The 25,610-nt window shown below is 31.8% G+C and overlaps 1 protein-coding gene across 1 annotated transcript; it reads left to right on the top strand.

Moving 5' to 3' along the window:
• The first annotated feature begins 204 nt into the window (after positions 1 to 204).
• LOC127723493 (uncharacterized) lies at positions 205 to 24,615 on the top strand. The gene is made up of 8 exons (XM_052230139.1): positions 205 to 300; positions 935 to 1,046; positions 1,479 to 1,607; positions 3,971 to 4,156; positions 4,951 to 5,073; positions 10,216 to 10,272; positions 23,531 to 23,606; positions 24,109 to 24,615. Exons 4-8 carry the CDS (start codon positions 3,979 to 3,981, stop codon positions 24,590 to 24,592), a joined length of 918 nt encoding a protein of 305 aa, XP_052086099.1. The 5' UTR covers positions 205 to 300; positions 935 to 1,046; positions 1,479 to 1,607; positions 3,971 to 3,978; the 3' UTR covers positions 24,593 to 24,615.
• Positions 24,616 to 25,610: the final 995 nt, after the last annotated feature.

Consider the following 25,610-nt stretch of genomic DNA (forward strand, 5'->3'; position numbering starts at 1 on the left):
CTTCGTCTTGGAGAGTACGCACATATTGTTATGAGTACATTATGTGCATACTAATAATCTGATACGTACTTCGTGAGTATTATATGTATAAATCACCCATTTTGAATTATAGTGAAACTCTGCAACAAAATGTATGATATGATTTTTATAATAAAGGTTAGTTTAATAACAAAAGGAACTTTTACCATTTATATTTTAGGTTGTTTTTCGCTGATAAAGAAACCAAGTACTGAACGAATCGTGACATCAGTCGGATTGTGTCAACGAGAATGTTCAACAACTAGATATTTCAGTTATAATGTAAATATTATAAATCAATATGTTTGTATATTCTGGTAAAATTATTTGTTCACCATTTAAAATCATTCAGTAAATAGTGTTCTAAAAATATGTATACGATGATTTTTTTGAGCGAATTCAGGCGACGAATCGTTTGGAAGCAATTGCAAGCTCAGAAGTTTTACAGTCAGCAAAATGTAATAATGTATTACAAAAAAGAAAAAAAATCATCGGTCCTTAGCACGGACTTCAAAATGATATGTCAAAAACATGACACATACAATTATTTTTGTTGTTGTTTGATTTGAATTTTGTCATTCGATGAACAGTATATTCACAAACATTAGTGATATTTATGTTAGCACAAAAACGTCCAGAAGCAATTGCATTAGACTAATGGTTGTTAAAAGTCTTCAGATATACCAGACTTATCCTTTAGTATTCAACTCGCGCTTGACTTAATTTTATCAGTGACGTTTCAATCAAAACAGTTTGGAGGTAAAATCAATCACGGAAAAGGAGACAATTTGAAAAAAACAGATTGTTTGAAATAATTTTCTCATTGTTTATAGATACACAATTTACTCATGCATATCTAAAAATGTAAATCATTCTGCGTTATTACAGTTCAAATTCACTTATGTTTGCTTCTTAGAAAAAAGACAGTACATGTTCCTGCTTAAACAACAACGAAATACAGTTCACCAATGCTGCAAACCTTTCGACATGCCTAAAATCAACAGTTGAAACAATATTAGTATATCAGGGTAAGTAAGCTTTAGCACTGGCTTACTTTTCAAAAGTAAAATACACAAAACCAGTGTTTACATCTGGTAAGTTATCATTTCAACCATCATTATAATCATGTGGATCCTGTAGTGTTCAAGACCGGTAGTGATTCTTACACACGGGTAAAAATATCCAAACATACCAACTAAGTATTTGTCCCTTCTATACTACTGAGTACCGTACATGGTCCGTCTAGATCGTCAACCGTTTCAATCAATATCACAAATTGATTACTGAATTGCTTTGCAAAATCAGAAATGAAGATGAAAACGGCGTTTCATAATGTAAAAAGTTAGACTACTTGCAACCTACTACATTGTATCATCCTAAATAATTCTGTTTGATTCGTCAGTGAAGTCAAAATGTTTTATTTAACATGTTACACTGTATTTGTCAATATTTCTTTTTAGTTTATAATGGTACAATTACATATGGAGCCAAAAATGGACTTTGTACGACATTAACTTGCACTCCTCCCCATGTTGTTGATGTGAAAGCAACCGTTTGTAAAGGCGATGACACTATACAAGGTTTATGCGGTAAGTCTTACGTTCATGTCTCTCATCCTATGCGATTGCTACATAATTCTGTATACTCAAATAACAGTGTTCAATATATATGTATTACTATTAGTGTATCAATATTAATGACTGATTGATTTTACGTTTTTTGGTTATTGAGGATATTGCTAGTACACAATATAAATACTCCTCACACACGTGTCATGACAAAGACATATGTATCACAAATGTTCAGGTTAACACTTAACACTTCAATAGTTTATTACATATAAAGATATTGTGTTCGACATACTTGGCGTTGTGGTTCTGAAAGACTTGACGCTTTGTTTCTAGTATAGCTGAAGCACTAAGAATCTAATAAATTATTCGCTTACAGTTTTAACTGTGCGTTTGATGTCTGTATTGATATGACAGTGTTTGGATTTCTATCTGTACTATCTATCGGAATTCCAATGGGGACTAACTGTGCACCACTTATTGCGGACCTTTTTTTGTATTGCTATGAGTTACAATTTATGAAAAAATCAGCAAAGACCCATCGAAACAACATCTGATACACAAATTTAATAATACTTTTAGAAATTTGGATGATATTTTGGCTCTCAATAATGACGACTTCAGTATGTATACTAAAGAAATTTATCCTTTTGAACTTACTTTAAATAAAGCTAATACTAACAATGACCACTGCCCTTTCCTCGATTTTGATATCTATATCATTAACGGAAAGCTTAATACTAAAATATATGATAAAAGAGATGATTTTTCATTTCCTATCGTTAATTATCCATTTTTAGATGGTGACGTTCCCTTGTCACCATCTTACGGTGTTTATATATCTCAAATTGTACGATTCGCTCGTGTATGTAACAATGTTTTAGATTTTAACGAGAGAAATTTATGTATTACTGAAAAATCAATACACCAGGGTTTTCGATATCACAAACTAGTCAAAACATTTACTAAATTTTATCATCGGTATAAGGACATCATTTGTAAATATAGCTCAACATGCAGACTTCTTATACGTTCAAGTATTTCACATCCAATTTTTTATGGAAATATTCTTTATAAAGCACAAAAATGTCAGTATTCACCTCTGAAGCTAACAAAACCTTTAAATAGACTTATTAAAAAGGGATATAGTTACGATACTGTTGTCAGGTCATTAAAGATTGCATATTTTGGCGTTAATATTGATTCACTTATAGGGTCTTTGCATCGGCACTAAACACATTTATTTAAAAACCAGTTGTTGGCATGACACGGGTTATGTTCTTCTCATATATGTTATGATGGTATGATACTAAACCCCTAACTGGAAGGATTGTGCCTGATATTCATATGATGAAGACATAATCTTTCAATCAGTTTAATTGAAGTCTGGAGCTGGCATGTCAGTTAACTGCTAGTAGTTTGTTGTTATTTATGTATTATTGTCATATTGTTTATTTTGTTTGGTTACATCTTCTGACATCAGACTCGGACTTCTCTTGAACTGAATTTTAATGTGCGTTTTTGTTGGTCTTTAATGAAAAATATTCGTATTGTCAATTTCACCGTTTGATGCTCATAATAAATCAAAGAGCAAACGATACTTTGGAAGCATGGTTGTTCTGCTTAAATGTGATGTGCGAGTCTAAAGAGATGATATTCAAATAATTTTTATTTAGATACGTGTATTGCAGAGGAAAGGGCACAACTATATCAGATTTCGATAAAAAAAACTCCTCATAGATACTCGAGACACAATGCGTTTGTTTGCATTGTTGTCCACATCGTACATTTTTATTGCATTTGATTAATTCGAATTTTGCAAAAAGATCACTAATGTTAACCTGCATCACGTTTTCCGGTCGAAATTTAAAAATGTTATACTCAACATGTTATGGTTGATAAATAATTGTTAAAAGTGTTGAACACCTTTTAGAAGCATTCTTTGTTAATTGTTTGTGAATATCATTGTTGTGTAACGACTCGACGTCTTTTGAAGTAAAAGAATGTATTCATGACACGATCATCGTACGAACAAGTATTTTTGTAACATGTCGAGTTGACCTCTATGACCAATAGTCATGTATGGAAATCTTATTCTAATAGGTGAAGTAAAGGGAAAAAATGGGATATGATCAAGGTCAAATGTATATTTCGGTGTTTAAATATCGGTTTTTAGACTACATAATATGAACTAAGAATATTGAATTACTATTATAAAGACGGACTACATATAAGAAAATTATTTTAGTACTTGAAACGAGTTTTTGTTTATACTATATTAATATACATGACTTTTATACTGAACCTTATTTGAGTATTTCTGTTTGTGAACTTTTATATTCATTTTTATATAAAATTCCACTTTTATCATTATTTAAATTCAGAAGATGGAATGCAATCAACTTCGGGGAAATCCTGGGGTCTTCAACAGAATCAAACCTTTGAAAACTGTCGGACTAAGGACAAGCTATTATTGCATTCTAATGCCTGTCAACAGTTAGGAAAAAAACTAACCTCACCTGCCTGGACAAATGTTTTTAGAGAAAAAATAGAAGTGGAACGAACATTAGGTATTTTTAAGAATACAGTTTTGATCGTCGTAAAGTGACTGCTGTATGCATGATATGTTAAACAAACAACTATATTCGCAAAGAGTTTCTAATTTTTAAACGTTTGTGACACTAACTGAATAATATAACTCGTTATCTACTTTGTCAATTGGAGACTTCGGACAAATATCCTGCCTTCTTTTGGCAAAATATCACAAATCATTTAGCTCAAGTGTTTTGTTTTTATTTTTTTTGTAGTTCAATTACGTCTATCATCAAATTATATTTGTTTTATTGTTTTTTTTTTTTGCATTTTTCTATTATTTCCATTATTAGAATCAAACTTTTAACCTTAACGGTTCCGTACCTTCTAATGTAATTCATGGTCTATGGTCATGGTATATATATATATATATATATATTTATTTATATATTGTTATTGCCGCCTTGGTGCTTTTCTGGTGGCTAATATGCAGCGACTGCTCGATAACATGGTTTCGGTTGGCGGCAACATCAGTCATTACACAGAGCTGGTAATTGGTATTTGATACTTTTTGGAAAATACGCGGAATGTTTTGTCCGGATAGGATGAAATATGTTCCTGTGGACTGTTATCTTTTTAACTAGCAGGTTTTAAAATCAAATAATACAATATTAGCTATAGGCATATAACGAAATTAGATTGGTGAAAAATCAACTCTGTGTATTTTTGTGTACATATTTTCAAGATATGTATATTTTGCTTGCTTGCACATCACCATTCTCCTTTCATCTAAACATGATACCTATATATGGAATGTATTTTATCATTGTAGTTGACGCGACATCTTTACCAAAATTTTGCCAATCAGCAAACATTTCTGATAAAGGGGAAAAGATTTTAAATCTACATTGGCAGAATTGCTCTATAAAACTAGAATGGTTTGTTTGCAAAAATGGTAAATATGTTTTCTCATTATATTCTTTTATATGAATTTACTTCTAGATTTTTTTTTGTTGATTGTTGAGAAACACACAATCTTTAAGGAGACGTTGTACGCACGTTGATAAAAATACTTAGGGAACTAATATTGGAACGTAATGTTGTGTGTAGTAGTTACTCATTACCTCAATGTGACTAACGTAATACAACTTTTGTTCCCTCACAATATAATGGTGCCGTGACTGCTGGAAAATGTCCACACAATTAAAAGGAACACGTGTCAGACACAGGAGTGCTCTAACAAAGCTTAAGCGGAGATTTAAAAATGTGAAATATCACGACAAATTCGACAGAGATGATTGTTTGACCGTTTTAGAAAAGGAATTTGTCGGACGATAAAATTTCTAAACAAAAACAATACCACACGTACTAGCCATTTACTTCCATTAACAAACAGGTCACTTAACCCTTTAGCTCAGAGTTTTGATTCAATAAAAACCAAACATCATCATGCAAATAGCAGCATATGTACGCTCGTATAACCAAGAGCATTTAATATCTTCACAAGTTGCCCGAGTCATAACTTTCAAAATTAGACTGCAACATTATTGACTGGCAATTATTGAAATCTTACGACACAGGTATTCATATTCACAGGTATGACTTCAGTATGTATACTAAAGAAATTTATCCTGTTGAACTTACTTTAGAAAGCTAATGCTAACAATGACCACTGTCCTTTCCTCGATCTTGATATCTATATCATTACCGGGAAGCTTAATACAAAAATTTATGATAAAAGAGATGATTTTTCATTTCCTATCGTTGATTATCCATTTTTAGATGGTGACGTTCCCTTGTCACCATCTTATGGTGTTTATATATCTCAACTTGTACGATTCGCTCGTGTATGTAACAAAGTATTAGATTTTAGCGAGAGAAATTTATGTATTACTGAAAAATTATTACACCAGGATTTTCGATATCATAAACTAGTCAAAACATTTACTAAATTTTATCATCGGTATAAGGACATCATTTGTAACTCAACATGCAGACATCTTATACGTTCGGGTATTTCACATCCAATCTTTTATGGTGATATTCTTTACAAAGCACAAAAATGTCAGTATTCATCTCAAAAGCTAACAAAACCTTTAAACAGACTTATAAAGAAGGGATATAGTTACGATACTGTTGTCAGATCATTAAAGATTGCATATTTTGGCTTTAATATTGATTCACTTATAGGGTCTTTGCATCGGAATTAAACATATTTATTCTAAAAACAAGTTGTTGGCATGACAAGGGTTGTGTTCTTCTCATATATTTTATTATGGTATAATAATAAACCCCTAACAGGAGGGATTGTGCCTGATACTCATATGATGAAGACATAATCTTTCAATCAGTTTAATTGAGGTCTGGAGCTGGCATGTCAGTAACTGCTAGTAGTCTGTTGTTATCTATGTATTATTGTCATTTTGTTTATTTTCTTTTGTTTCCTATTCTGACATCGGACTCGGACTTCTCTTAAATTGAGTTTTACTGTGCGTACTGTTGTACGTTTGTTTTTTTCTACATTGGCTAGAGGTATAGGGGTGGGGTTGAGATCTCAAAAAACATGTTTAACCCCGCCGCATTTTTGCGCCTGTCCCAAGTCAGGAGCCTCTGGCCTTTGTTAGTCTTGTTTCTTTTTTAATTTTAGTTTCTTGTGTATAATTTGGAGTTTAGTATGACGTCCATTATCACTGAACTAGTATACATATTTGTTTAGGGGCCAGCTGAAGGACGCCTCCGGGTGCGGGAGTTTCTCGCTGCATTAAGGACCCATTGGTGGCCTTCGGCTGTTGTCTGTTCTATGGTCGGGTTGTTGTCTCTTCGACACATTCCCCATTTCTCAATTTTATAGTAATCCCTTTTAAACAGACGTCCAACTACGTTGACTACAGTTTCGGAATTTGCACTTACAATTTTGACTTACAGTAAAGCTATAGATGCATCACATGATCAGCGATTCGGAAATACTCAAAATACCACACACACGTGCATGCAAACTCTGTTAGCCGATAACACAGTGCATTCCAGCCGCAGATTTATGACAAGCCAGAAATGCTTATTTAAGGAATCACTAGGTCAGAGTCAGGAATCGTAGTGTGCATTACTTATACCTTTTATTCTAATCAAACTTACATGAAAATATGAAAGTAATTAACCAGACAACTCGCCTGGAAATCCTTTAGCAACAGAACGAAATCGTGTTTTAATTGTCTTGGCAACCACCGAGTATGGGGCGTATAGGCAGAATGGACGAAAACGCCACACCAGTATTAATACCGTAAAATTCAGTCTTCGTATTCTGGTACTCCGAATTATGATACTTATGATAAAAATCCGCCTCATCATATCAGTAAAGTGTAGCCAAAACTGCATCAGAAATGACTGCACTACAGATTCAAAATTCTACCCAAACTTCAAGAGCCACAATGCCCTCGAAAGCTCAAACTAGTATAAACGCAAACAAACATTTCGATGAAGGGGCTCAGCGCTCGTTTATTACAAAGGATCAAGCGAAACAACTAGCGGTTTAACCACAAAGAGAAAAAGTCGTATCTATTTCTGAATTTGGGGTATGTAATGAGTCACTAAGCCATTTGAAAAACACTCAAATATTTGAACGCATAAATGACGAAAACTGCATAAAAATGAATGTGCTTGGTGTTCCTGAAATAGCTTCTCCAATACGGACACATACTACCGGGACAACTTACCTACTGTACTTGCGCACACGCTTTTACGACATGACGGTTTGTCTGTAAATTTGATGATAGCAGCTGACAATTAAAGGGATTTCATTTAGGAAAAGACAATACGAAACAACAGTCCAATGCATTCCAGTCAGAAATAGGTCTTGTGCTATACGTTCCTTCACAGAAATTATACGAACGAACGTAGTCCATGATAAGCATCTAATTTCACACAAATAAGGGCAATCCGACTTACACAAATTCTGGAGAATCGTGTCCATGACTATTTCGCCTCATCAAAAGTTTTTTTTAAACAAAGCGACGACATAAATCCGTATTGTGTATGACTCTGTTCAAAGTGAGACCATTTTAGTAATATTTTGAGTGAAGTGACAGTTAATTTTAATTATTCTCATTTAGATGGGAGACATTAATTTCAACGAGATATTTCATTTCATTCATATGTGAAATTGCATTTAGTTCAAGATCAAATCCTTACAGTTAAGTCGGTATATTGAGCCACTTTATGGGGCCTTCGGGAATGTTGAGAACACACGAACATTATATTGTAAAGTCATTCATTACAAAGTAGTTACTTTGTACATCAACGTAAAACAAATGTGTGAGCAGGCTCTGCTTATCCTTGAAGATCACCCCCAGTTTTCAGTGTTTGTGGTTTTCTATGTCAGTTTTGTATGCTGTTGTTTTTCTATTGGCCTTTGTCAATTTGCGTCAGATTTTTTTCAACTTATGAGTTTATAAGTCTTTTGGTTTATTTTGCCTCTCTGTAAAGCATGCAGGCATTAAATAAGCAAAGCTTTTTAAATTTGAGTTTAAAAAAAAACAAAAGTCTCGTGATATGACAGCAACAACTAACTCTCAATAAAATAGCTTACGACGGTGCCACATGTGCAGCAGGATCTGCTTACCCTTCTGTATCACATGAGATCACCCCCGTTTTTGGTGGGGTTCGTGTTGCTCAGTTTTTTTATGTTGTTTTTTTTTGTAATATTGTTTGCCTGTTGTTGAATGTCCCTTTGGTATCTTACTCCTCTCGTTTACATATTTAGATATGCTATTATATAACCCTTAATATCTTTTTTGATAGACACTTGCAATTGTTGTAGGGTTTGAATAAATTAGTGAATTCATTTTTATTTATTTTTTATTTTGATTAGTGGACTGACGAAAGGTACAATAATAATCAGTATGTGAAAAAAGACTGTTATATATGAATACGCCATAACTGGTATAAAAGCTACTATTACATGAAAAAAATACTTTATAAGTGTTGTGCATCTTGCACGCTTATCTGGATTTGTATTCATCAGTAACGCTTAAGGAAGTACACAAACTGCTTTCTATGTTGAATTCCTCAATTTCAAGCAGGCACAGCGCGTTTGTTTGAAATTCAAATAAAGTGACAATCATTGCATGTCAAAACAACACTTAAAGTGTCTTGTACGGAAAAAAAATCAACATATCTGTAATGGCATATAAGAAAGAACTGGTTCTCGGAACTTTGGATGTACCAAAACAGGTACTTCAGATCTGACAAACAGGAAAAATGTACCCTCTTTTTAAAATGTCAGCAATTTTTTTTATATTTCAAAGTAATAAGTCAAAACGTGCTCTACAATGATCACCAGTCAATCAGCTTTCATTTGATACTAAAATTACCTAAATATTCTACATATTTTGAAAGTTACACCCATGGGTAACTATTTTGTGTTAAATATGTACCCCCTTTCTGGTATATGTTTTCTGACCGGGCCCGAATTAGTGGTGTTACAACTTAAAACAAAACATTTCAAAGCCACGGCCATCGATGTATATTTGAATAGCATTTCTAAGTTATGGAAATGTTAATACAAACTTACATTAAATTTGATCCATTTTGTAATTTCTAAATATATATGTCTGAAGCAATAGTTTTAAAAAAATGGACTTTCGTATTGAATGTAGAACGGGTGTCTTCGACTTTTTGGATTGTAAAATATCAGAATGCAAAAAGTCTGGAACTTTGATAAAAAGGTTAAAAATAATCTAGAAAGGAATTTTAGTCATTTGTAGATACACTTGCCATGAGGTGACATTTTGTTTTGCTCCGTGTAGAAAGCCTCAATGTGACTTTGAGATGAAGAACAGAAATTACAGCGCTGTGTGTATTTATTACTGTGCATGAGTTGATTTTGTGTCATAGATGCATATCCTTTGTTCATGTTTTTCTTTTTTCATACAGAATAAATAAATGATGTGTTTTATCTTATTGTTCCACTGTTTTTTAACATTTTTTGTACTATTCATTTTTTAACATTTTTCTAATAATCAGAGAATAACTCAGATAACCTATATATAAAGGGTATTTTAAAGTAAGTTTATACATTCAAATTATTCTTTATTCGCTACAGATTCCTCCACAGTTGAAAACACATACCACATGGATGTAGCAACAGATGCAAATTATGGTAAATGTAATGTTATATGTTTTCTCGATTTGCATACTTCGGGTGCCCTACCCTGTTTAACACATTTTTAAATACTTGTTCTTGCTTGTCAATGGAGATTGACAATTTGTTATCATACATTCCAACGAATCTGTTGACTTGCTGAATGTCTGTAAGAATTATGATTTAGACCTTCACGTATGATTTTGCAACTTCCCCATTATTAGAAGATATAAAGACTTCAAATAAATATCAATAGCACTGTAAAGTAATAATTTGTTTGTTATGTCAAACATGGATATTTACTGCTTTCGTTGAAGACCGAACATGAACATATAGTTTGGCCATTGATAATTTTTCGCATGGCAATCTTTTAGTTATTGTGCTTTTTGTACTCTCTTTCCAATTTGAAAGGTATATCTCCGTATACGGTTTCCTTGTCATCGCAACTTCTCAGAAACTGTGAAAGATATTATACATCTTTTTTTCCCAAAAATACTTGTTACTTCCTCGACATGATCTACTAAATTCGGACTAAGGGGATTCGGCAACATGTTATAAAAAATCCGTGTTTGTGCTTGGCATAAATGATATGTTGATACTACACATTCAACGTCAGTTACCGAGACTTAGGGTCTTTTGATTTAAAATCATTAATCCATAAATAGGCTTAGGTTCATGTTTTAAATTTTGACATTGTTTTCTTTCATCGCTACTACTCAAATGCAGTTACAGAAATCGACAAAAACATGAACAAATTGAAAGTCGCGACTTGTCGTAACTGGAAAAAAGTTTGTTCCATATGGTACGTGACAAGTTATTAGGCATTATTGCCCTTAAAATGTATTAAGTACCTGTCTTTGTAAAATTCATGACATGTCACAGAAGTAAATTTTTTGGCCCTATATCATAAGAACTTTGGTATATAAGTTAAATTATGTCTTTATTTTCCCTGTATATTGCCCGTTGCCATGGTAACCATCAAAACAACATTTTGCCTTAATATGTGAAAAAAGAGCCTTTTGAAAATTTTAAATAAGGGAACTTAAAGTCCCATGGAAATTAAGTTAATCAATAAAAACAATTAGGGTTTTTACATTGTTAATAAACAAAACCCCAAACTATTCAAAAACGTTAAAATTTAGAATTTACCAAATAGTTTGTTTCCATAGCAACCATTTAAAAATGTGTTAAAATTCGAAAATGAAAAATTTCAAAAACTCCTACATTTTAAATCTGTTTATCTCCCAAGACCAACAATACCATGACATTTCATTGACAAATTTTGAAAGACAACATTCTATATATTCATAAAATAAAAAGAAAGTCGTGTGTTTTTTTCTTTAAAAAAATAATTTTAGTCAAAAAATGTCAATGTTCACCAAAATTCAGATTGCCAAACAGATAAATAATCAAACATTTTGAACTTAAAAAGCTAAATCATTCCATTTATACGTGCATTTCTGACACAAATTTAGTAATTATAAATGAGAATATACCATTGATAGAGATATGTTGGTAGAGAATGAAACTTTTCTCTCTGGGCATGGTAGCCCCCTTTTTAAAAAAAAAAAATTATCAAAAATTAAAAGAAAGATGGTATTAAATTCTGAACATTTTGAGCATTGAAGCATGAAATTTCTTCAAAGGGTAAGGGCAATGATAGTACGTCCTTCCCCATTTTTAGATATTAGATTTTTTTTCAGAAATGGGAAATGTGTCAAAGAGACAACAATCCAACCAATAACAGAAAACAGCCTAAATACATAAAATACACTTGTTTTGTGCAAATTGAAATTTTTAGATGCTATTTCATGGTCTTAAAAATTAGCCTCTGTCCAAGTTTTATTTCAGTCTATGTCAAAAAAACTTAGTCTCAGACTGTCTTTAAATTTTAACTCTAAACAAGAAACTCTCAAGAGTCTGAATCGATCACCTGTAATTTTGTGGTTAAATCTTTCATTAATGATTATTTATGCTTTTCAATATATATCAATGAGTGGCTTAAAAATTCCATTTGAATGTTCTTTGTATCTGTCATATTTTCTTCAAAAGCAAAAAAATGCATTTTACCCCTATGTTCCATTTTAGCCATAGTGGCTATGTTTCTTGAATTACAAAATTTATAAAGTTTGGCTGAAATTGATTCAGCAGTTTCAGGAGAAATTTTTTAAAGTAAGCAAACTAGATGAACAAATTGTGAAAAAAATCTTTAAAGGGCAATAACTCCTTAAGGGGTCAATTGACAATTTTGGTCATTAAACTTATTTAAAGATCTTACTTTGCTGAACTTTTTTGCTGTTTACAGTTTATCTTTGTCATTAATAATATTCAAGATAATAACCAAAAACTGCAAAATTTCCTTATAATTACCAATTTAGTGGCAGCAACCCAACCCAACAATGGCTTGTTAGATTCATCTGAAAATTTTAGGACTGATAGAACTTGACCTAATTTTTACCTACATCAGATTTGCTCTAAATGCTTTAGTGTTTGAGATATAAGGCTAAAACTGCATTTTACCCCTATGTTCTGTTAAATTTAATATTCTTAAGGGTATAACTCTTAAAAAAGTCGATTGGCCACCAATATATAACTTGTTTGAGATATTGCTTATATTAACCTAAAGTATTAGTTTCGTAAAAATCTGACAAGATTTGTACATGTGAGAGCGCTGCAAAGACCGGACAGACAGACAGACAGACACACGGACAGCCAGATGGAAATAAGGATGGACGGCAATCAAAATTTTAAGCAGACCATGTTTAAGTTTAAAATTTTAAGTTCTTATATAGATTATTATTTGTTTGGCAAAAAAGACTATTTTTAAAATAACAAAAATAAAAAAACAAAAAATCGGTCTTTTGTCTTAAATCAGTGGTTTTGATAAGAAAAAAGCACTCTGTAAAAGTTAGACCAGTTTATCTTTGTCATTAATAATATTCAAGATAATAACCAAAAACTGCAAAATTTCCTTATAATTACCAATTTAGTGGCAGCAACCCAACCCAACAATGGCTTGTTAGATTCATCTGAAAATTTTAGGACTGATAGAACTTGACCTAATTTTTACCTACATCAGATTTGCTCTAAATGCTTTAGTGTTTGAGATATAAGGCTAAAACTGCATTTTACCCCTATGTTCTGTTAAATTTAATATTCTTAAGGGTATAACTCTTAAAAAAGTCGATTGGCCACCAATATATAACTTGTTTGAGATAATGTTATATTAACCTAAAGTATTAGTTTCGTAAAAATCTGACAAGATTTGTACATGTGAGAGCGCTGCAAAGACCGGACAGACAGACAGACAGACACACGGACAGCCAGATGGAAATAAGGATGGACGGCAATCAAAATTTTAAGCAGACCATGTTTAAGTTTAAAATTTTAAGTTCTTATATAGATTATTATTTGTTTGGCAAAAAAGACTATTTTTAAAATAACAAAAATAAAAAAACAAAAAATCGGTCTTTTGTCTTAAATCAGTGGTTTTGATAAGAAAAAAGCACTCTGTAAAAGTTAGACCAATGGGACAGTTATTACGTTTGGTACAGTGTTCCAATTTCATTATATATGGAAAATTTAATACATTGCCTTGTATCGTTTCTTTGGTTGACTAGTATACTATTGCGCAGAGTCAGATTATGTACACACAAAGGCTGTTACTATTTACCTCCCATGTAATTCGACATGTATCGAAACCTTTAGGTGTAATACCATCATTGATTTTCCCCTATTAGTCTTTGTTAAATTTGCACTTTTCAAAAAATTGTGCAGAAATTATCTTTGTTTCAAGAAATAATTGGCATGAGTAAAGTTTGATACTGTCCAGTACTATAGAAAAAAATTTCACATAACATTTCATTGCATATGAGAAAATAACCATCACTGGAAGTTAACCAATCAAATTTTCCCCCTTTTTTAACCTGTGTACAAGCTTTAGTAACCATGTAACCTCAAGTTTCCAAAATATTCTATAGAAACCCCAAATAAAAAAATAATGGTGCTTTGAAATACCCAAGATATATGTTTATGACCCAGAAATGTTTTACTGCAATGAAATGTAGGATCAATTACCTACAACTGTCAAATTCAAGGGAATATTTTTTTTCGACCTATTTTCGTATGCAACCGGATGTGACGTACTATGATTTGGTGGTATTACACCTAAAGAAGACTTTTTTGTTAAATAAACTGAATGTGACTTTTTTTCCTTTGAAATACTGGTTATTTCAAGCATTCCTGTCAAGTTTTGTCATAATCAGTTCAATAGTTTGAGAAAAATCTAGTATAATGTAAGACGACATCTACAGCGATTCGAGCTAAATTTCTTCGAAAAATCCAAACCAAGCCGCATCATGATAGAATATAGTGTGGACCAATAAATGATCAAATATTTATCTTATCTGCCTACAAACAGTTGCATATGATACAAAAGATGACTTTAGGATGATAATTCTACTAATGGACCTCTTTGTCTTCTTTATAATGTATCTTTTGGTCCATTTATACCTCTCTTTTCCTCAAAATTTCTACTTTATAGGCCAATAAATAAACATTTTGGGATAACTTTCACTCATTTATGATAGTAATGTTATAATAAATGATTAATTGAAGTATTCAAGCTGAATGAACTATCCGTATAAAAGTTTACTGTCTCCAAGGAGGTTTCCATAAGTCCTTACGTAAAACTTAAATTTACGCCGCGTTCCAGAGAGGGACATTAAAAGCTTCTCTTTTGGTGAATAATTTGTTGTAACTGCTTTAAAAATAATTTCATTTACTTAAAACTATATATTTATTAAAGAATTTCTTAGGAAAAATTTGCTAGTATAGCAGAATATAAGAAAAAAGGAGAAAAAGCTCCCCAAAACTCTAAGTATGGCTTATTCTGTCAACTAATATTCATGGTAAAGTCCTATTTCAAGGAAATTTTCTCATAAAATGTGTTTTGGAGACTCAATCAACTCAGAATATTTCATTATTAGTAATATTTCACTTAAATAGCAAAAAATTTTAACACATGAGAGAACTCACAAGGTCAAGGGTGCATGTACAGCTTCCCATATTAGGTGAAATACCACCATTGATTTTCCCCTATTAGTCTTTGTAAAATTTGCAATAAAGAAATACTTGGCATGAGTAAAGTTTGATCCTGTCCAGTACTATAGAAAAAATTTCACATAACATTTCATTGCATATAAGAAAATAACCATCACTGGAAGTTAACCAATCAAATTTTCCCCCTTTTTTAACCTGTGTACAAGCTTTAGTAACCATGTAACCTCAAGTTTCCAAAATATTCTATAGAAACCCCAAATAAAAAAATAATGGTGCTTTGAAATACCCAAGATATATGTTTATGACCCAGAAATGTTTTACTGCAATGAAATGTAGGATCAATTACCTACAACTGTCAAATTCAAGGGAATATTTTTTTTCGACCTATTTTCGTATGCAACCGGATGTGACGTACTATGATTTGGTGGTATTACACCTAAAAGACTTTTTTGTTAAATAAACTGAATGTGACTTTTTTCCTTTGAAATACTGGTTATTTCAAGCATTCCTGTCAAGTTTTGTCATAATCAGCTCAATAGTTTGAGAAAAATCTAGTATAATGTAAGACGACATCAACAGCGATTCGAGCTAAATTTCTTCGAAAAATCCAAACCAAGCCGCATCATGATAGAATATAGTGTGGACCAATAAATGATCAAATATTTATCTCATCTGCCTACAAACAGTTGCATATGATACAAAAGATGACTTTAGGATGATAAATACTACTAATGGACCTCTTTGTCTTCTTTATAAGGTCTCTTTTGGTCCATTTATACCTCTCTTTTCCTCAAAATTTCTACTTTATAGGCCAATAAATAAACATTTTGGGATAACTTTCACTCATTTATGATAGTAATGTTATAATAAATGATTAATTGAAGTATTCAAGCTGAATGAACTATCCGTATAAAAGTTTACTGTCTCCAAGGAGGTTTCCATAAGTCCTTAAGTAAAACTTAAATTTACGCCGCGTTCCAGAGAGGGACATTAAAAGCTTCTCTTTTGGTGAATAATTTGTTGTAACTGCTTTAAAAATAATTTCATTTACTTAAAACTATATATTTATTAAAGAATTTCTTAGGAAAAATTTGCTAGTATAGCAGAATATAAGAAAAAAGGAGAAAAAGCTCCCCAAAACTCTAAGTATGGCTTATTCTGTCAACTAATATTCATGGTAAAGTCCTATTTCAAGGAAATTTTCTCATAAAATGTGTTTTGGAGACTCAATCCACTCAGAATATTTCATTATTAGTAATATTTCACTTAAATAGCAAAAAATTTTAACACATGAGAGAACTCACAAGGTCAAGGGTGCATGTACAGCTTCCCATATTAGGTGAAATACCACCATTGATTTTCCCCTATTAGTCTTTGTAAAATTTGCAATAAAGAAATACTTGGCATGAGTAAAGTTTGATCCTGTCCAGTACTATAGAAAAAATTTCACATAACATTTCATTGCATATAAGAAAATAACCATCACTGGAAGTTAACCAATCAAATTTTCCCCCTTTTTTAATATGTGTACAAGCTTTAGTAACCATGTAACCTCAAGTTTCCAAAATATTCTATAGAAACCCCAAATAAAAAAATAATGGTGCTTTGAAATACCCAAGATATATGTTTATGACCCAGAAATGTTTTACTGCAATGAAATGTAGGATCAATTACCTACAACTGTCAAATTCAAGGGAATATTTTTTTTCGACCTATTTTCGTATGCAACCGGATGTGACGTACTATGATTTGGTGGTATTACACCTAAAAGACTTTTTTGTTAAATAAACTGAATGTGACTTTTTTCCTTTGAAATACTGGTTATTTCAAGCATTCCTGTCAAGTTTTGTCATAATCAGCTCAATAGTTTGAGAAAAATCTAGTATAATGTAAGACGACATCAACAGCGATTCGAGCTAAATTTCTTCGAAAAATCCAAACCAAGCCGCATCATGATAGAATATAGTGTGGACCAATAAATGATCAAATATTTATCTCATCTGCCTACAAACAGTTGCATATGATACAAAAGATGACTTTAGGATGATAAATACTACTAATGGACCTCTTTGTCTTCTTTATAAGGTCTCTTTTGGTCCATTTATACCTCTCTTTTCCTCAAAATTTCTACTTTATAGGCCAATAAATAAACATTTTGGGATAACTTTCACTCATTTATGATAGTAATGTTATAATAAATGATTAATTGAAGTATTCAAGCTGAATGAACTATCCGTATAAAAGTTTACTGTCTCCAAGGAGGTTTCCATAAGTCCTTAAGTAAAACTTAAATTTACGCCGCGTTCCAGAGAGGGACATTAAAAGCTTCTCTTTTGGTGAATAATTTGTTGTAACTGCTTTAAAAATAATTTCATTTACTTAAAACTATATATTTATTAAAGAATTTCTTAGGAAAAATTTGCTAGTATAGCAGAATATAAGAAAAAAGGAGAAAAAGCTCCCCAAAACTCTAAGTATGGCTTATTCTGTCAACTAATATTCATGGTAAAGTCCTATTTCAAGGAAATTTTCTCATAAAATGTGTTTTGGAGACTCAATCCATTCAGAATATTTCATTATTAGTAATATTTCACTTAAATAGCAAAAAATTTTAGCACATGAGAGAACTCACAAGGTCAAGGGTGCATGTACAGCTTCCCATATTAGGTGAAATACCACCATTGATTTTCCCCTATTAGTCTTTGTAAAATTTGCAATAAAGAAATACCAGGCATGAGTAAAGTTTGATCCTGTCCAGTACTATAGAAAAAATTTCACATAACATTTCATTGCATATAAGAAAATAACCATCACTGGAAGTTAACCAATCAAATTTTCCCCCTTTTTTAACCTGTGTACAAGCTTTAGTAACCATGTAACCTCAAGTTTCCAAAATATTCTATAGAAACCCCAAATAAAAAAATAATGGTGCTTTGAAATACCCAAGATATATGTTTATGACCCAGAAATGTTTTACTGCAATGAAATGTAGGATCAATTACCTACAACTGTCAAATTCAAGGGAATATTTTTTTTCGACCTATTTTCGTATGCAACCGGATGTGACGTACTATGATTTGGTGGTATTACACCTTTATGAAAACACTTATTTGTCACTATGTCGATTTAACTGTGTCAAACTTGAAATTGAAGAAACTACAGAACCGTTCCTTCTATTCTAATATATAATAGATCTAACTTATGCAAAAGAGCTTGAAATAAATGCGGAATGTATCCATTGGACACAGATGATGCTCCCGCTTGCATATCATAAAAGTTATAAACGGACATAACTGAAGAACGGTAAAAGTGACACTAACCAAATGTGTACTTTCTGTAAGTTTTGTGGTCATAAGTATTGTGTTAAGAAAAAATCAGCAACTTTTTCCCTTTGTAAAGAGGCGTGGCTCTAGAACAGTAAAAGTGACACCACCAAAATTCGAACTTGATTTGTATTTGGTGGTTTTAAGCATTGTGTATAATTTAAATAACATTTGGTAAAGACAAACTAAAGTTAGAGAACGGAAACGAAAAATTCAGTAATACTTCTATTTGTAAAAGGGCATAACTATAGAACGGTTAAAGTGACACCACCAAAATTCAAACTTGGTCTGTGTTTTTTTGGTGATAAGCAATGTGATTAAGTTTCATAACATTTGGTTGAGGCAAACTAAAGTTAGAGAACAGAAACCAACTTTGGGACGTACAATGGTAAACCTTAATGCCCCCTCCGCCACGGCAGGGGCATACAAATGTGTAAATATAACAATTGATAACATTGAGCAAAATTCCATGAATGATCTTTGCACATGGTGGTCCTAAGGTTTTGAGAATCAAAACAGTATATACTAGTTAGGACCAGCAAATTTTCCTCAAGGCCCACAAAGAGAATACGTTTTGAGAACTATAAAGATGCGATTACTCTGCCTTATATACAAATAATAATTCAATTAAGTTATTTAAAAAAAAAATGATAGACAAGCTGTCCTTTTCAATCATTTATCATACAAACATTGAAAAAGTCTTGCACAGTTTAAGATAGATCGTTGGTATATATTTCCTCAGATAGAACACGTAGAATTTGTATGCCCCCACCGTAGCGAAGGGGGCATTAAGTTGTACCCTTGTTCGTTAGTACGTTCGTTCTAGAGTTATACACCTATACAAATGGAAAAATTGCTGACTTTTTGTTTCCGTTCTCTAACTTAAGTTAGCCACAACCAAATGTTTTGAAACTCATAAACAATGAATATTACCATAAAATACAGATCTAGTTTGAATTTTATTGGTGTCACTTGTACTGGTAATGAGTTATGCCCCTTTAAAAATGGAAAAAAATGCTGAATTTTTCGTTTTCGTTCTCTCTCTTTCGTCTGTCTGACATAGTTCATCTTACCCTGACCTCATTTTCTTAGAACATAGATAATGTTAAGTTAATATGATACTTATGTTATGCTCATTGTTGAAGGCTGTACGATGACCTGTGGTTGTTCATTTCTATGTCATTTTGTCTCTTGCGGAGAGTTGTCTCATTGGCAATTACAACACATCCTCTTATTTTTATACACAGACTTAAATGTTTTTGGAGTTCAATATTATTCTTTTTCACTAACAGCATCAATCCCAGGCACGACAACGGGTTATGCGTATTACCTTTTTTTTCAAACTTCTGAGATATCTTACATATAACTATAGAAGTAATGTTATGCTTAAATTCTTGATATGCTTAGTTCACAAGTACACACAATAAGATTTCACATTTTTTTCAACAAATTTTATGATTTTGAAAAAAATGAATTTTTTTTCCCAAAAAAAAGGGGGTGCACCATACCCAGAGTGATGAGTTTTCGTTTTGTACAAGTATATCTTCTTTAATCATATATTCTAGTTTAAAATTAACAAATGTGTGTCAGAATTGCACATACAAATGGAATATTTCAGCTTTTTAACTTCAAAATGTTTGATTATTTATCTGTTTGGTAATCTGAATTTTGGTGAAAATTGACAATTTTTTACTAAAATTATTTTTTTAAAGAAAAAAAAACACACGACTTTCTTTTTATTTGTTGAATATAGTGAGTGTTGTATTTCAAAATTTGTCACTGACACGTAATTCTATTGTTGGTCTTGGGAGATAAACAGATTTAAAATTTAGGAGTTTTTGGAATTTTTCATTTTCGAATTTTTACACATTTTTAAATGGTTCCTATGCAAACAAACTATGTAGTAAATTCAACATTTTAACGTTTTTGTATAGTTTGGGGTTTTGATAGTCAATACTGTAAATATATTTATTGTTTGTATTGATTAACTTAATTTCAATGGTTCTTTAAAATCCCTTATATTTCAATTTTCAAAGGCTATTTTTGTACGTATTTTGACAAAATTTTGTAAGGATGGTTTTCATGGCAACCAAGGTTCAAAAGAAAAAAAAATAATATATGAAACTTATTTTCATATCATACTTTCTTCATAAACAAAATATAAAGACATTTGAAGAGGGGTCATGAATCGCCCATAAACAGGAACCTGCATGATTCTTACAAAGACAGGTACTTAATCAGCAAAAAACTAATTATAATTTTAAACTTTCTAGCTATCATGTAATATTTTTTAACTCAAATAACAAATACCCCCTGGAATTATCAATGGGGCGGGATTGGAAAAAATGCCTTTGCCCCGGAAGGTTAATTGCACAACATCAATCGGGTTTATACACATACATTGTACATCTATCATAGAATTTAAATGTGTATTTTCTGGAAATAATCGATTAGGGCTTTTTAATATCAAAACTATAATAAGATTTTCTTAGCATGGAATAAAGAGGACTCATGATCAGCGAATAGAAACCAGTGAAATAGTTAACAAATTAACAAAATATAGTATATGATATCCTAAAATCAAATTGCTAGTCATGCTTAAATATTAAAAAATGTGCTACCGTAACACCTTTTGAAATATGTACATGTTCGCAAATAATCGATAAAAGTGTTGTTTAATTTCACCAGATTAAATATATTCTAAGCATTGCTCGTATTCTTGGATCAAACGTCAATTAACTGAAATAAATAAAATCAAAAGCAAGCGTTTTACTCTATCGATACAGGTGTGGTCTGTTCAAGGTCCTGATTTAGGAAGGAATACATAAACTAAGTGTTCGTCAATATAGTTAAACCTTGCGACGTCATAATTCCCGCGAGAACCGCGCAAGCCCTGAAAAAGAATATATACAAAATCAAGTTCAAATAAAGTAATTAGAGAAAATTGAAGGACCAAATTAAACAAACTGCATACACAACAAATCAATAAAACATAAATTCCGTGGGTTCATAGAAAAAGAAAAAGAAAACTTGTAAAGGAGGATTAAATGATGCTATTTTACGGTAGGATGTTTTAAACCTTGCACGTTTCAAGGAACAACATTATTTTAAATACAAAATAAACTTGTTGCAGGGACCAGAAATGAGACAAACGCCCTCCCTCTTTCTTTTTTGCCTGTTCCTAGAGATCATTTCCTAAACATTTAGTCAGGAAACTGCCCCCACCACTGCGTGTCTAGTTTGGAGAGAAGGGAGGGGGTGCGTTAATCTGTTTCTATAGGTAAAATATGTGTTAACTATTTGCAATTTGACGTCTTTCATACATTCAATTCAGCACGCTAGCATCAAAACAATCATTCAACCAATAAATGAATCAATCAATAGTTTATCAATCAATCAAGCAATCATTCGATCATACAATCGATGGATTCTACTAACAAACCTATGGTAGTCTAGTTCTGCCATCGAGATAAATTTGAGTTGACATAATTTATCTCGATAAGTCAACATTAAATAGGTATCTTGACGACTTATACGGATTTTATCTCGACAAGTCATGAAATCTTTTCACAATTTGTCTAGATAATTTTTTTTAACTGGTCAAGATAATTATCCGGTTATCGTGTGTTTTCTTATGCCAATGCCAATTTGTAGCATCGACATAAATAATCGTCGTGATAGAAGTTTAATGTTTTTGGACAAAAAGAACTACTTGGACGCCAATTTTCCAGAAAAACTCGAGATATTATATCAATTATTCACGATATTTTATCTTATCACTCGAAACAACTAGAATATCGTGAATTGTTGAGATGATATCTCAAATTTTTCTCAAATAATTAGCCGTCAAAGTCGTTCTATTTGTTTGAATACATTAAACTTCTATCACGACTATTCTTTATTTTGATGCTACAAATTGGCATTGGCATAAAAAATCACGATAACTTTATATTTATCTTGACCAATTATCTAGATAAATTGTGAAAAGTTTCATGACTTGTCGAGATAAAAACCTGATAAATCGTCAAAATACCTGATTTATGTTGACTTATCGAGATAAATTATGTCAACTCAGATGTATCTCGATAGCAGAAATAGGCCACCATACAAACCCAATCATCGATTAATGAATGTAAAACTTGTGAAACCTGCCCCTATGCCAGTATGCACAATGGTGATCAATAAATCAACCCTTCAAACAAACAAGACACCAAGACACATACACACATATCAACTATCCAAACCAACCAACCAACCAACCAATTGATATGCATCAAAAGTAAGGTGGCTTGTTATTTTGTCCATCCAACAAAACCAACGACCCCAAAACATAAGGCATGGAAATGGGGAAAGACCTCAAAATTACAAAAACAATTTTTATCTGTCTTTTCATTGGATTTTCCCCCTAAGTGCCATTTCTCTGCATTACAGTTTTGTTATGTAGGGGAAAAATTGGAACCATTAAAATTAATTTGTAATTTAAATTTGTCTAATTCATTTTTGAATTAAAACTCTGATTTAAAGTTTAGCCTGACTCCTTTTTTTGTTTGTTTTTTTTTCTTTAAAGATGTATGAATGTTTCAAACTTCCAATAATTTTCGATTTGTCCACTATTACATTTAAAAAGGCTACCATGTGTTTGGTGTAACTCTTATATGATTCATAAACAAAGGCTCCGTATGATCTTAAATATACATTCTCTTTCACAAACTATTTTTTCTATAGTTTTTCTTTCACGCTAACCATTGCCAACAGACGATTTTAATTTGATAATTATTTGCATTTAGCGTTTCCTAATAGTTTCTTAAATATACCTTATTAAAATGACAAGTAAATTTCGCAATTAAATCAGTATTGTGTGTTTCTGTAGACATGTTTTACTTTTTTCCCAGGGGTCATTGTTGGTGGATCTGTCGGAGCTGTCATTGTTTTACTGATAGGTGTAACTGTTATTCTGTGCAAAGTGAGGTATAATCTATACGATATAAATATAAATAGATACAAAGTTAACCTCAATGTAAAAGCAATTTCTGTTACAAATATTTGCACTGATATAAACAGAAGTGATCCAAAAATTTCTGTATGCTTAGTTACTCATTGATATGTACTTGAAGCAATATATTAGAAACTGACTTTAATGGTTCTCGTTCAGGCAAACAAGTGCTTATTCCTCATTACAGTTTTTCTTAAAAGTGATATGAATGTATATATACGTTAGAAAAGTACATAGATCATGAAGGAAAGAAAGGCATAAATATCTCTTAAATTGAAATAGTTGGTATATTTCGGTTTTGTTACGCCTGACAATCTATAATCAAATAGAAATTTCTCAAAATGCTGACTTAAATTGAAAACACGTGCAAAAAAGATAAGTAAAATATGTTATATGTCACGCTCTTTGTAAAGAAACTTTAGTTCAGTTTCATGTCTTTTGTCTTTTTAATTACACGGTTTAAAAATTGTTTTGTAGACGTATCGGACTTTTTAAATCTAGTGCTTCAGCGAAAACGACAAACGTAGTATTTACGAAATCAGTGGATGGCGAAGAAACAAACAATGAAGCACAGACTCAACAACACCTTAATCAGGGTTATGGTTTGGTATTTCAAGCAAGCGAGAAAAGCAACAAAACAAACAATTCATATGCACAAGTGCAGAAGGTCAAGCGTATAGAGGATACTTATACAGAGAGTTCAAATGAAGAGTATGATCATTTACATAATATTGGTGGACGAATACCAAAAGCTGGTGAAAATACCTACGATAGCAATGCAGGATTCCAAAATTGCAATGATCCTACCTATGCCACTGCCTCAAGTTCTACTAGAGTTGATATGGATAATACGTACGATCATTCGTTTACAAATATGAAAACTTCCTCAGAATATGACGTTTCAGATTCATGTATACAAATCGATAGAACAAACTTTGACGTATATGATCAGGCTTGTTAATTAGAATTGTACCTTAAATACACACCGGGAAATCTTATCGTATTAGTTTGTTTTTTTTTTGTTCTTATATAGATATAAGAAGATGTGGTATGAGTGCCAATGAGACCACTCTCCATCCTAGTCACAATTTGTAAATTTTAAAGTAAACCATTATAGGTCAAAGTACGGCCTTCAACACGGAGCCTTGGCTCACACCGAACAGCAAGCTATAGAGGGCCACTAAATTGACTAGTGTAAAACCATTCAAACAGGAAAACTAACGGTCTAATCTATATATAAAAAAAACGAGAAACACTTAAAACCACATCAACAAACGATAACCACTAAACATCAGGTTCCTGACTTAGGACAGGTGCAAACAAATGAAGCGGGGTTAAACGTTTTAATAGGCGTCAACCTTCACCCTTCCTGAAACAATAGTGTAACATCACAACATAGAAAGACACACTATAAAATATCAATTGAAATGGCTTAACTCAATCAAAGGACATATTAACAAAAACAAGTGAAGATACACTAAACGAATAAATTTGATCTATGACACAATGTAAATACAAAATTAATAAAACAAGGGGGTTAGATTTAAAAAGATATCAGAAAGACAACCATAACCTTGGACAAAATGCCGCCAAATGAAATAACGTACATAGGTAAATACAAATGATTTATAAAATACGGTATACATGGAGCACGGATATAATTTTTATAAAATAAATAATTTTGTTGTTCCTAGTACGAGAACAAAAGTGAAAATTATCGTCATTCTAAACACTAAAAAATAGTGAGACTATCAACTTATACGTTCATAAGCGTTAACAGTCGAATAAACAGATGACAACGGCAAATTTCATTTCTCATATCCACAATTTATTTCTGTTTCCTCGTGTGTTACCTCGTTAAATGCAACTTATCAACGTTTATGTACTGTCAATGCCATTTATTAAAAAGACTCAGAGCTATTTCCCATTCTGGATTACTTGAGTTTGATTTTTGATTTCCAATTTAGTTCATGTTGCTT

This window comes from Mytilus californianus, unplaced genomic scaffold, assembly GCF_021869535.1.
Source record: "Mytilus californianus isolate M0D057914Y unplaced genomic scaffold, xbMytCali1.0.p SCAF_13, whole genome shotgun sequence".
Taxonomy (NCBI): Eukaryota; Metazoa; Mollusca; class Bivalvia; order Mytilida; family Mytilidae; genus Mytilus; species Mytilus californianus.

Excerpts from the sequence above, each read along its gene's own strand:
- LOC127723493 (XM_052230139.1), top strand. The coding sequence starts at position 3,979 with ATGCAATCAACTTCGGGGAAATCCTGGGGTCTTCAACAGAATCAAACC. Across the intron at positions 4,157-4,950 it reads AGAAGTGGAACGAACATTAG|TTGACGCGACATCTTTACCA; the intron begins GTATTTTTAAGA and ends TTATCATTGTAG. Across the intron at positions 5,074-10,215 it reads ATGGTTTGTTTGCAAAAATG|ATTCCTCCACAGTTGAAAAC; the intron begins GTAAATATGTTT and ends TATTCGCTACAG.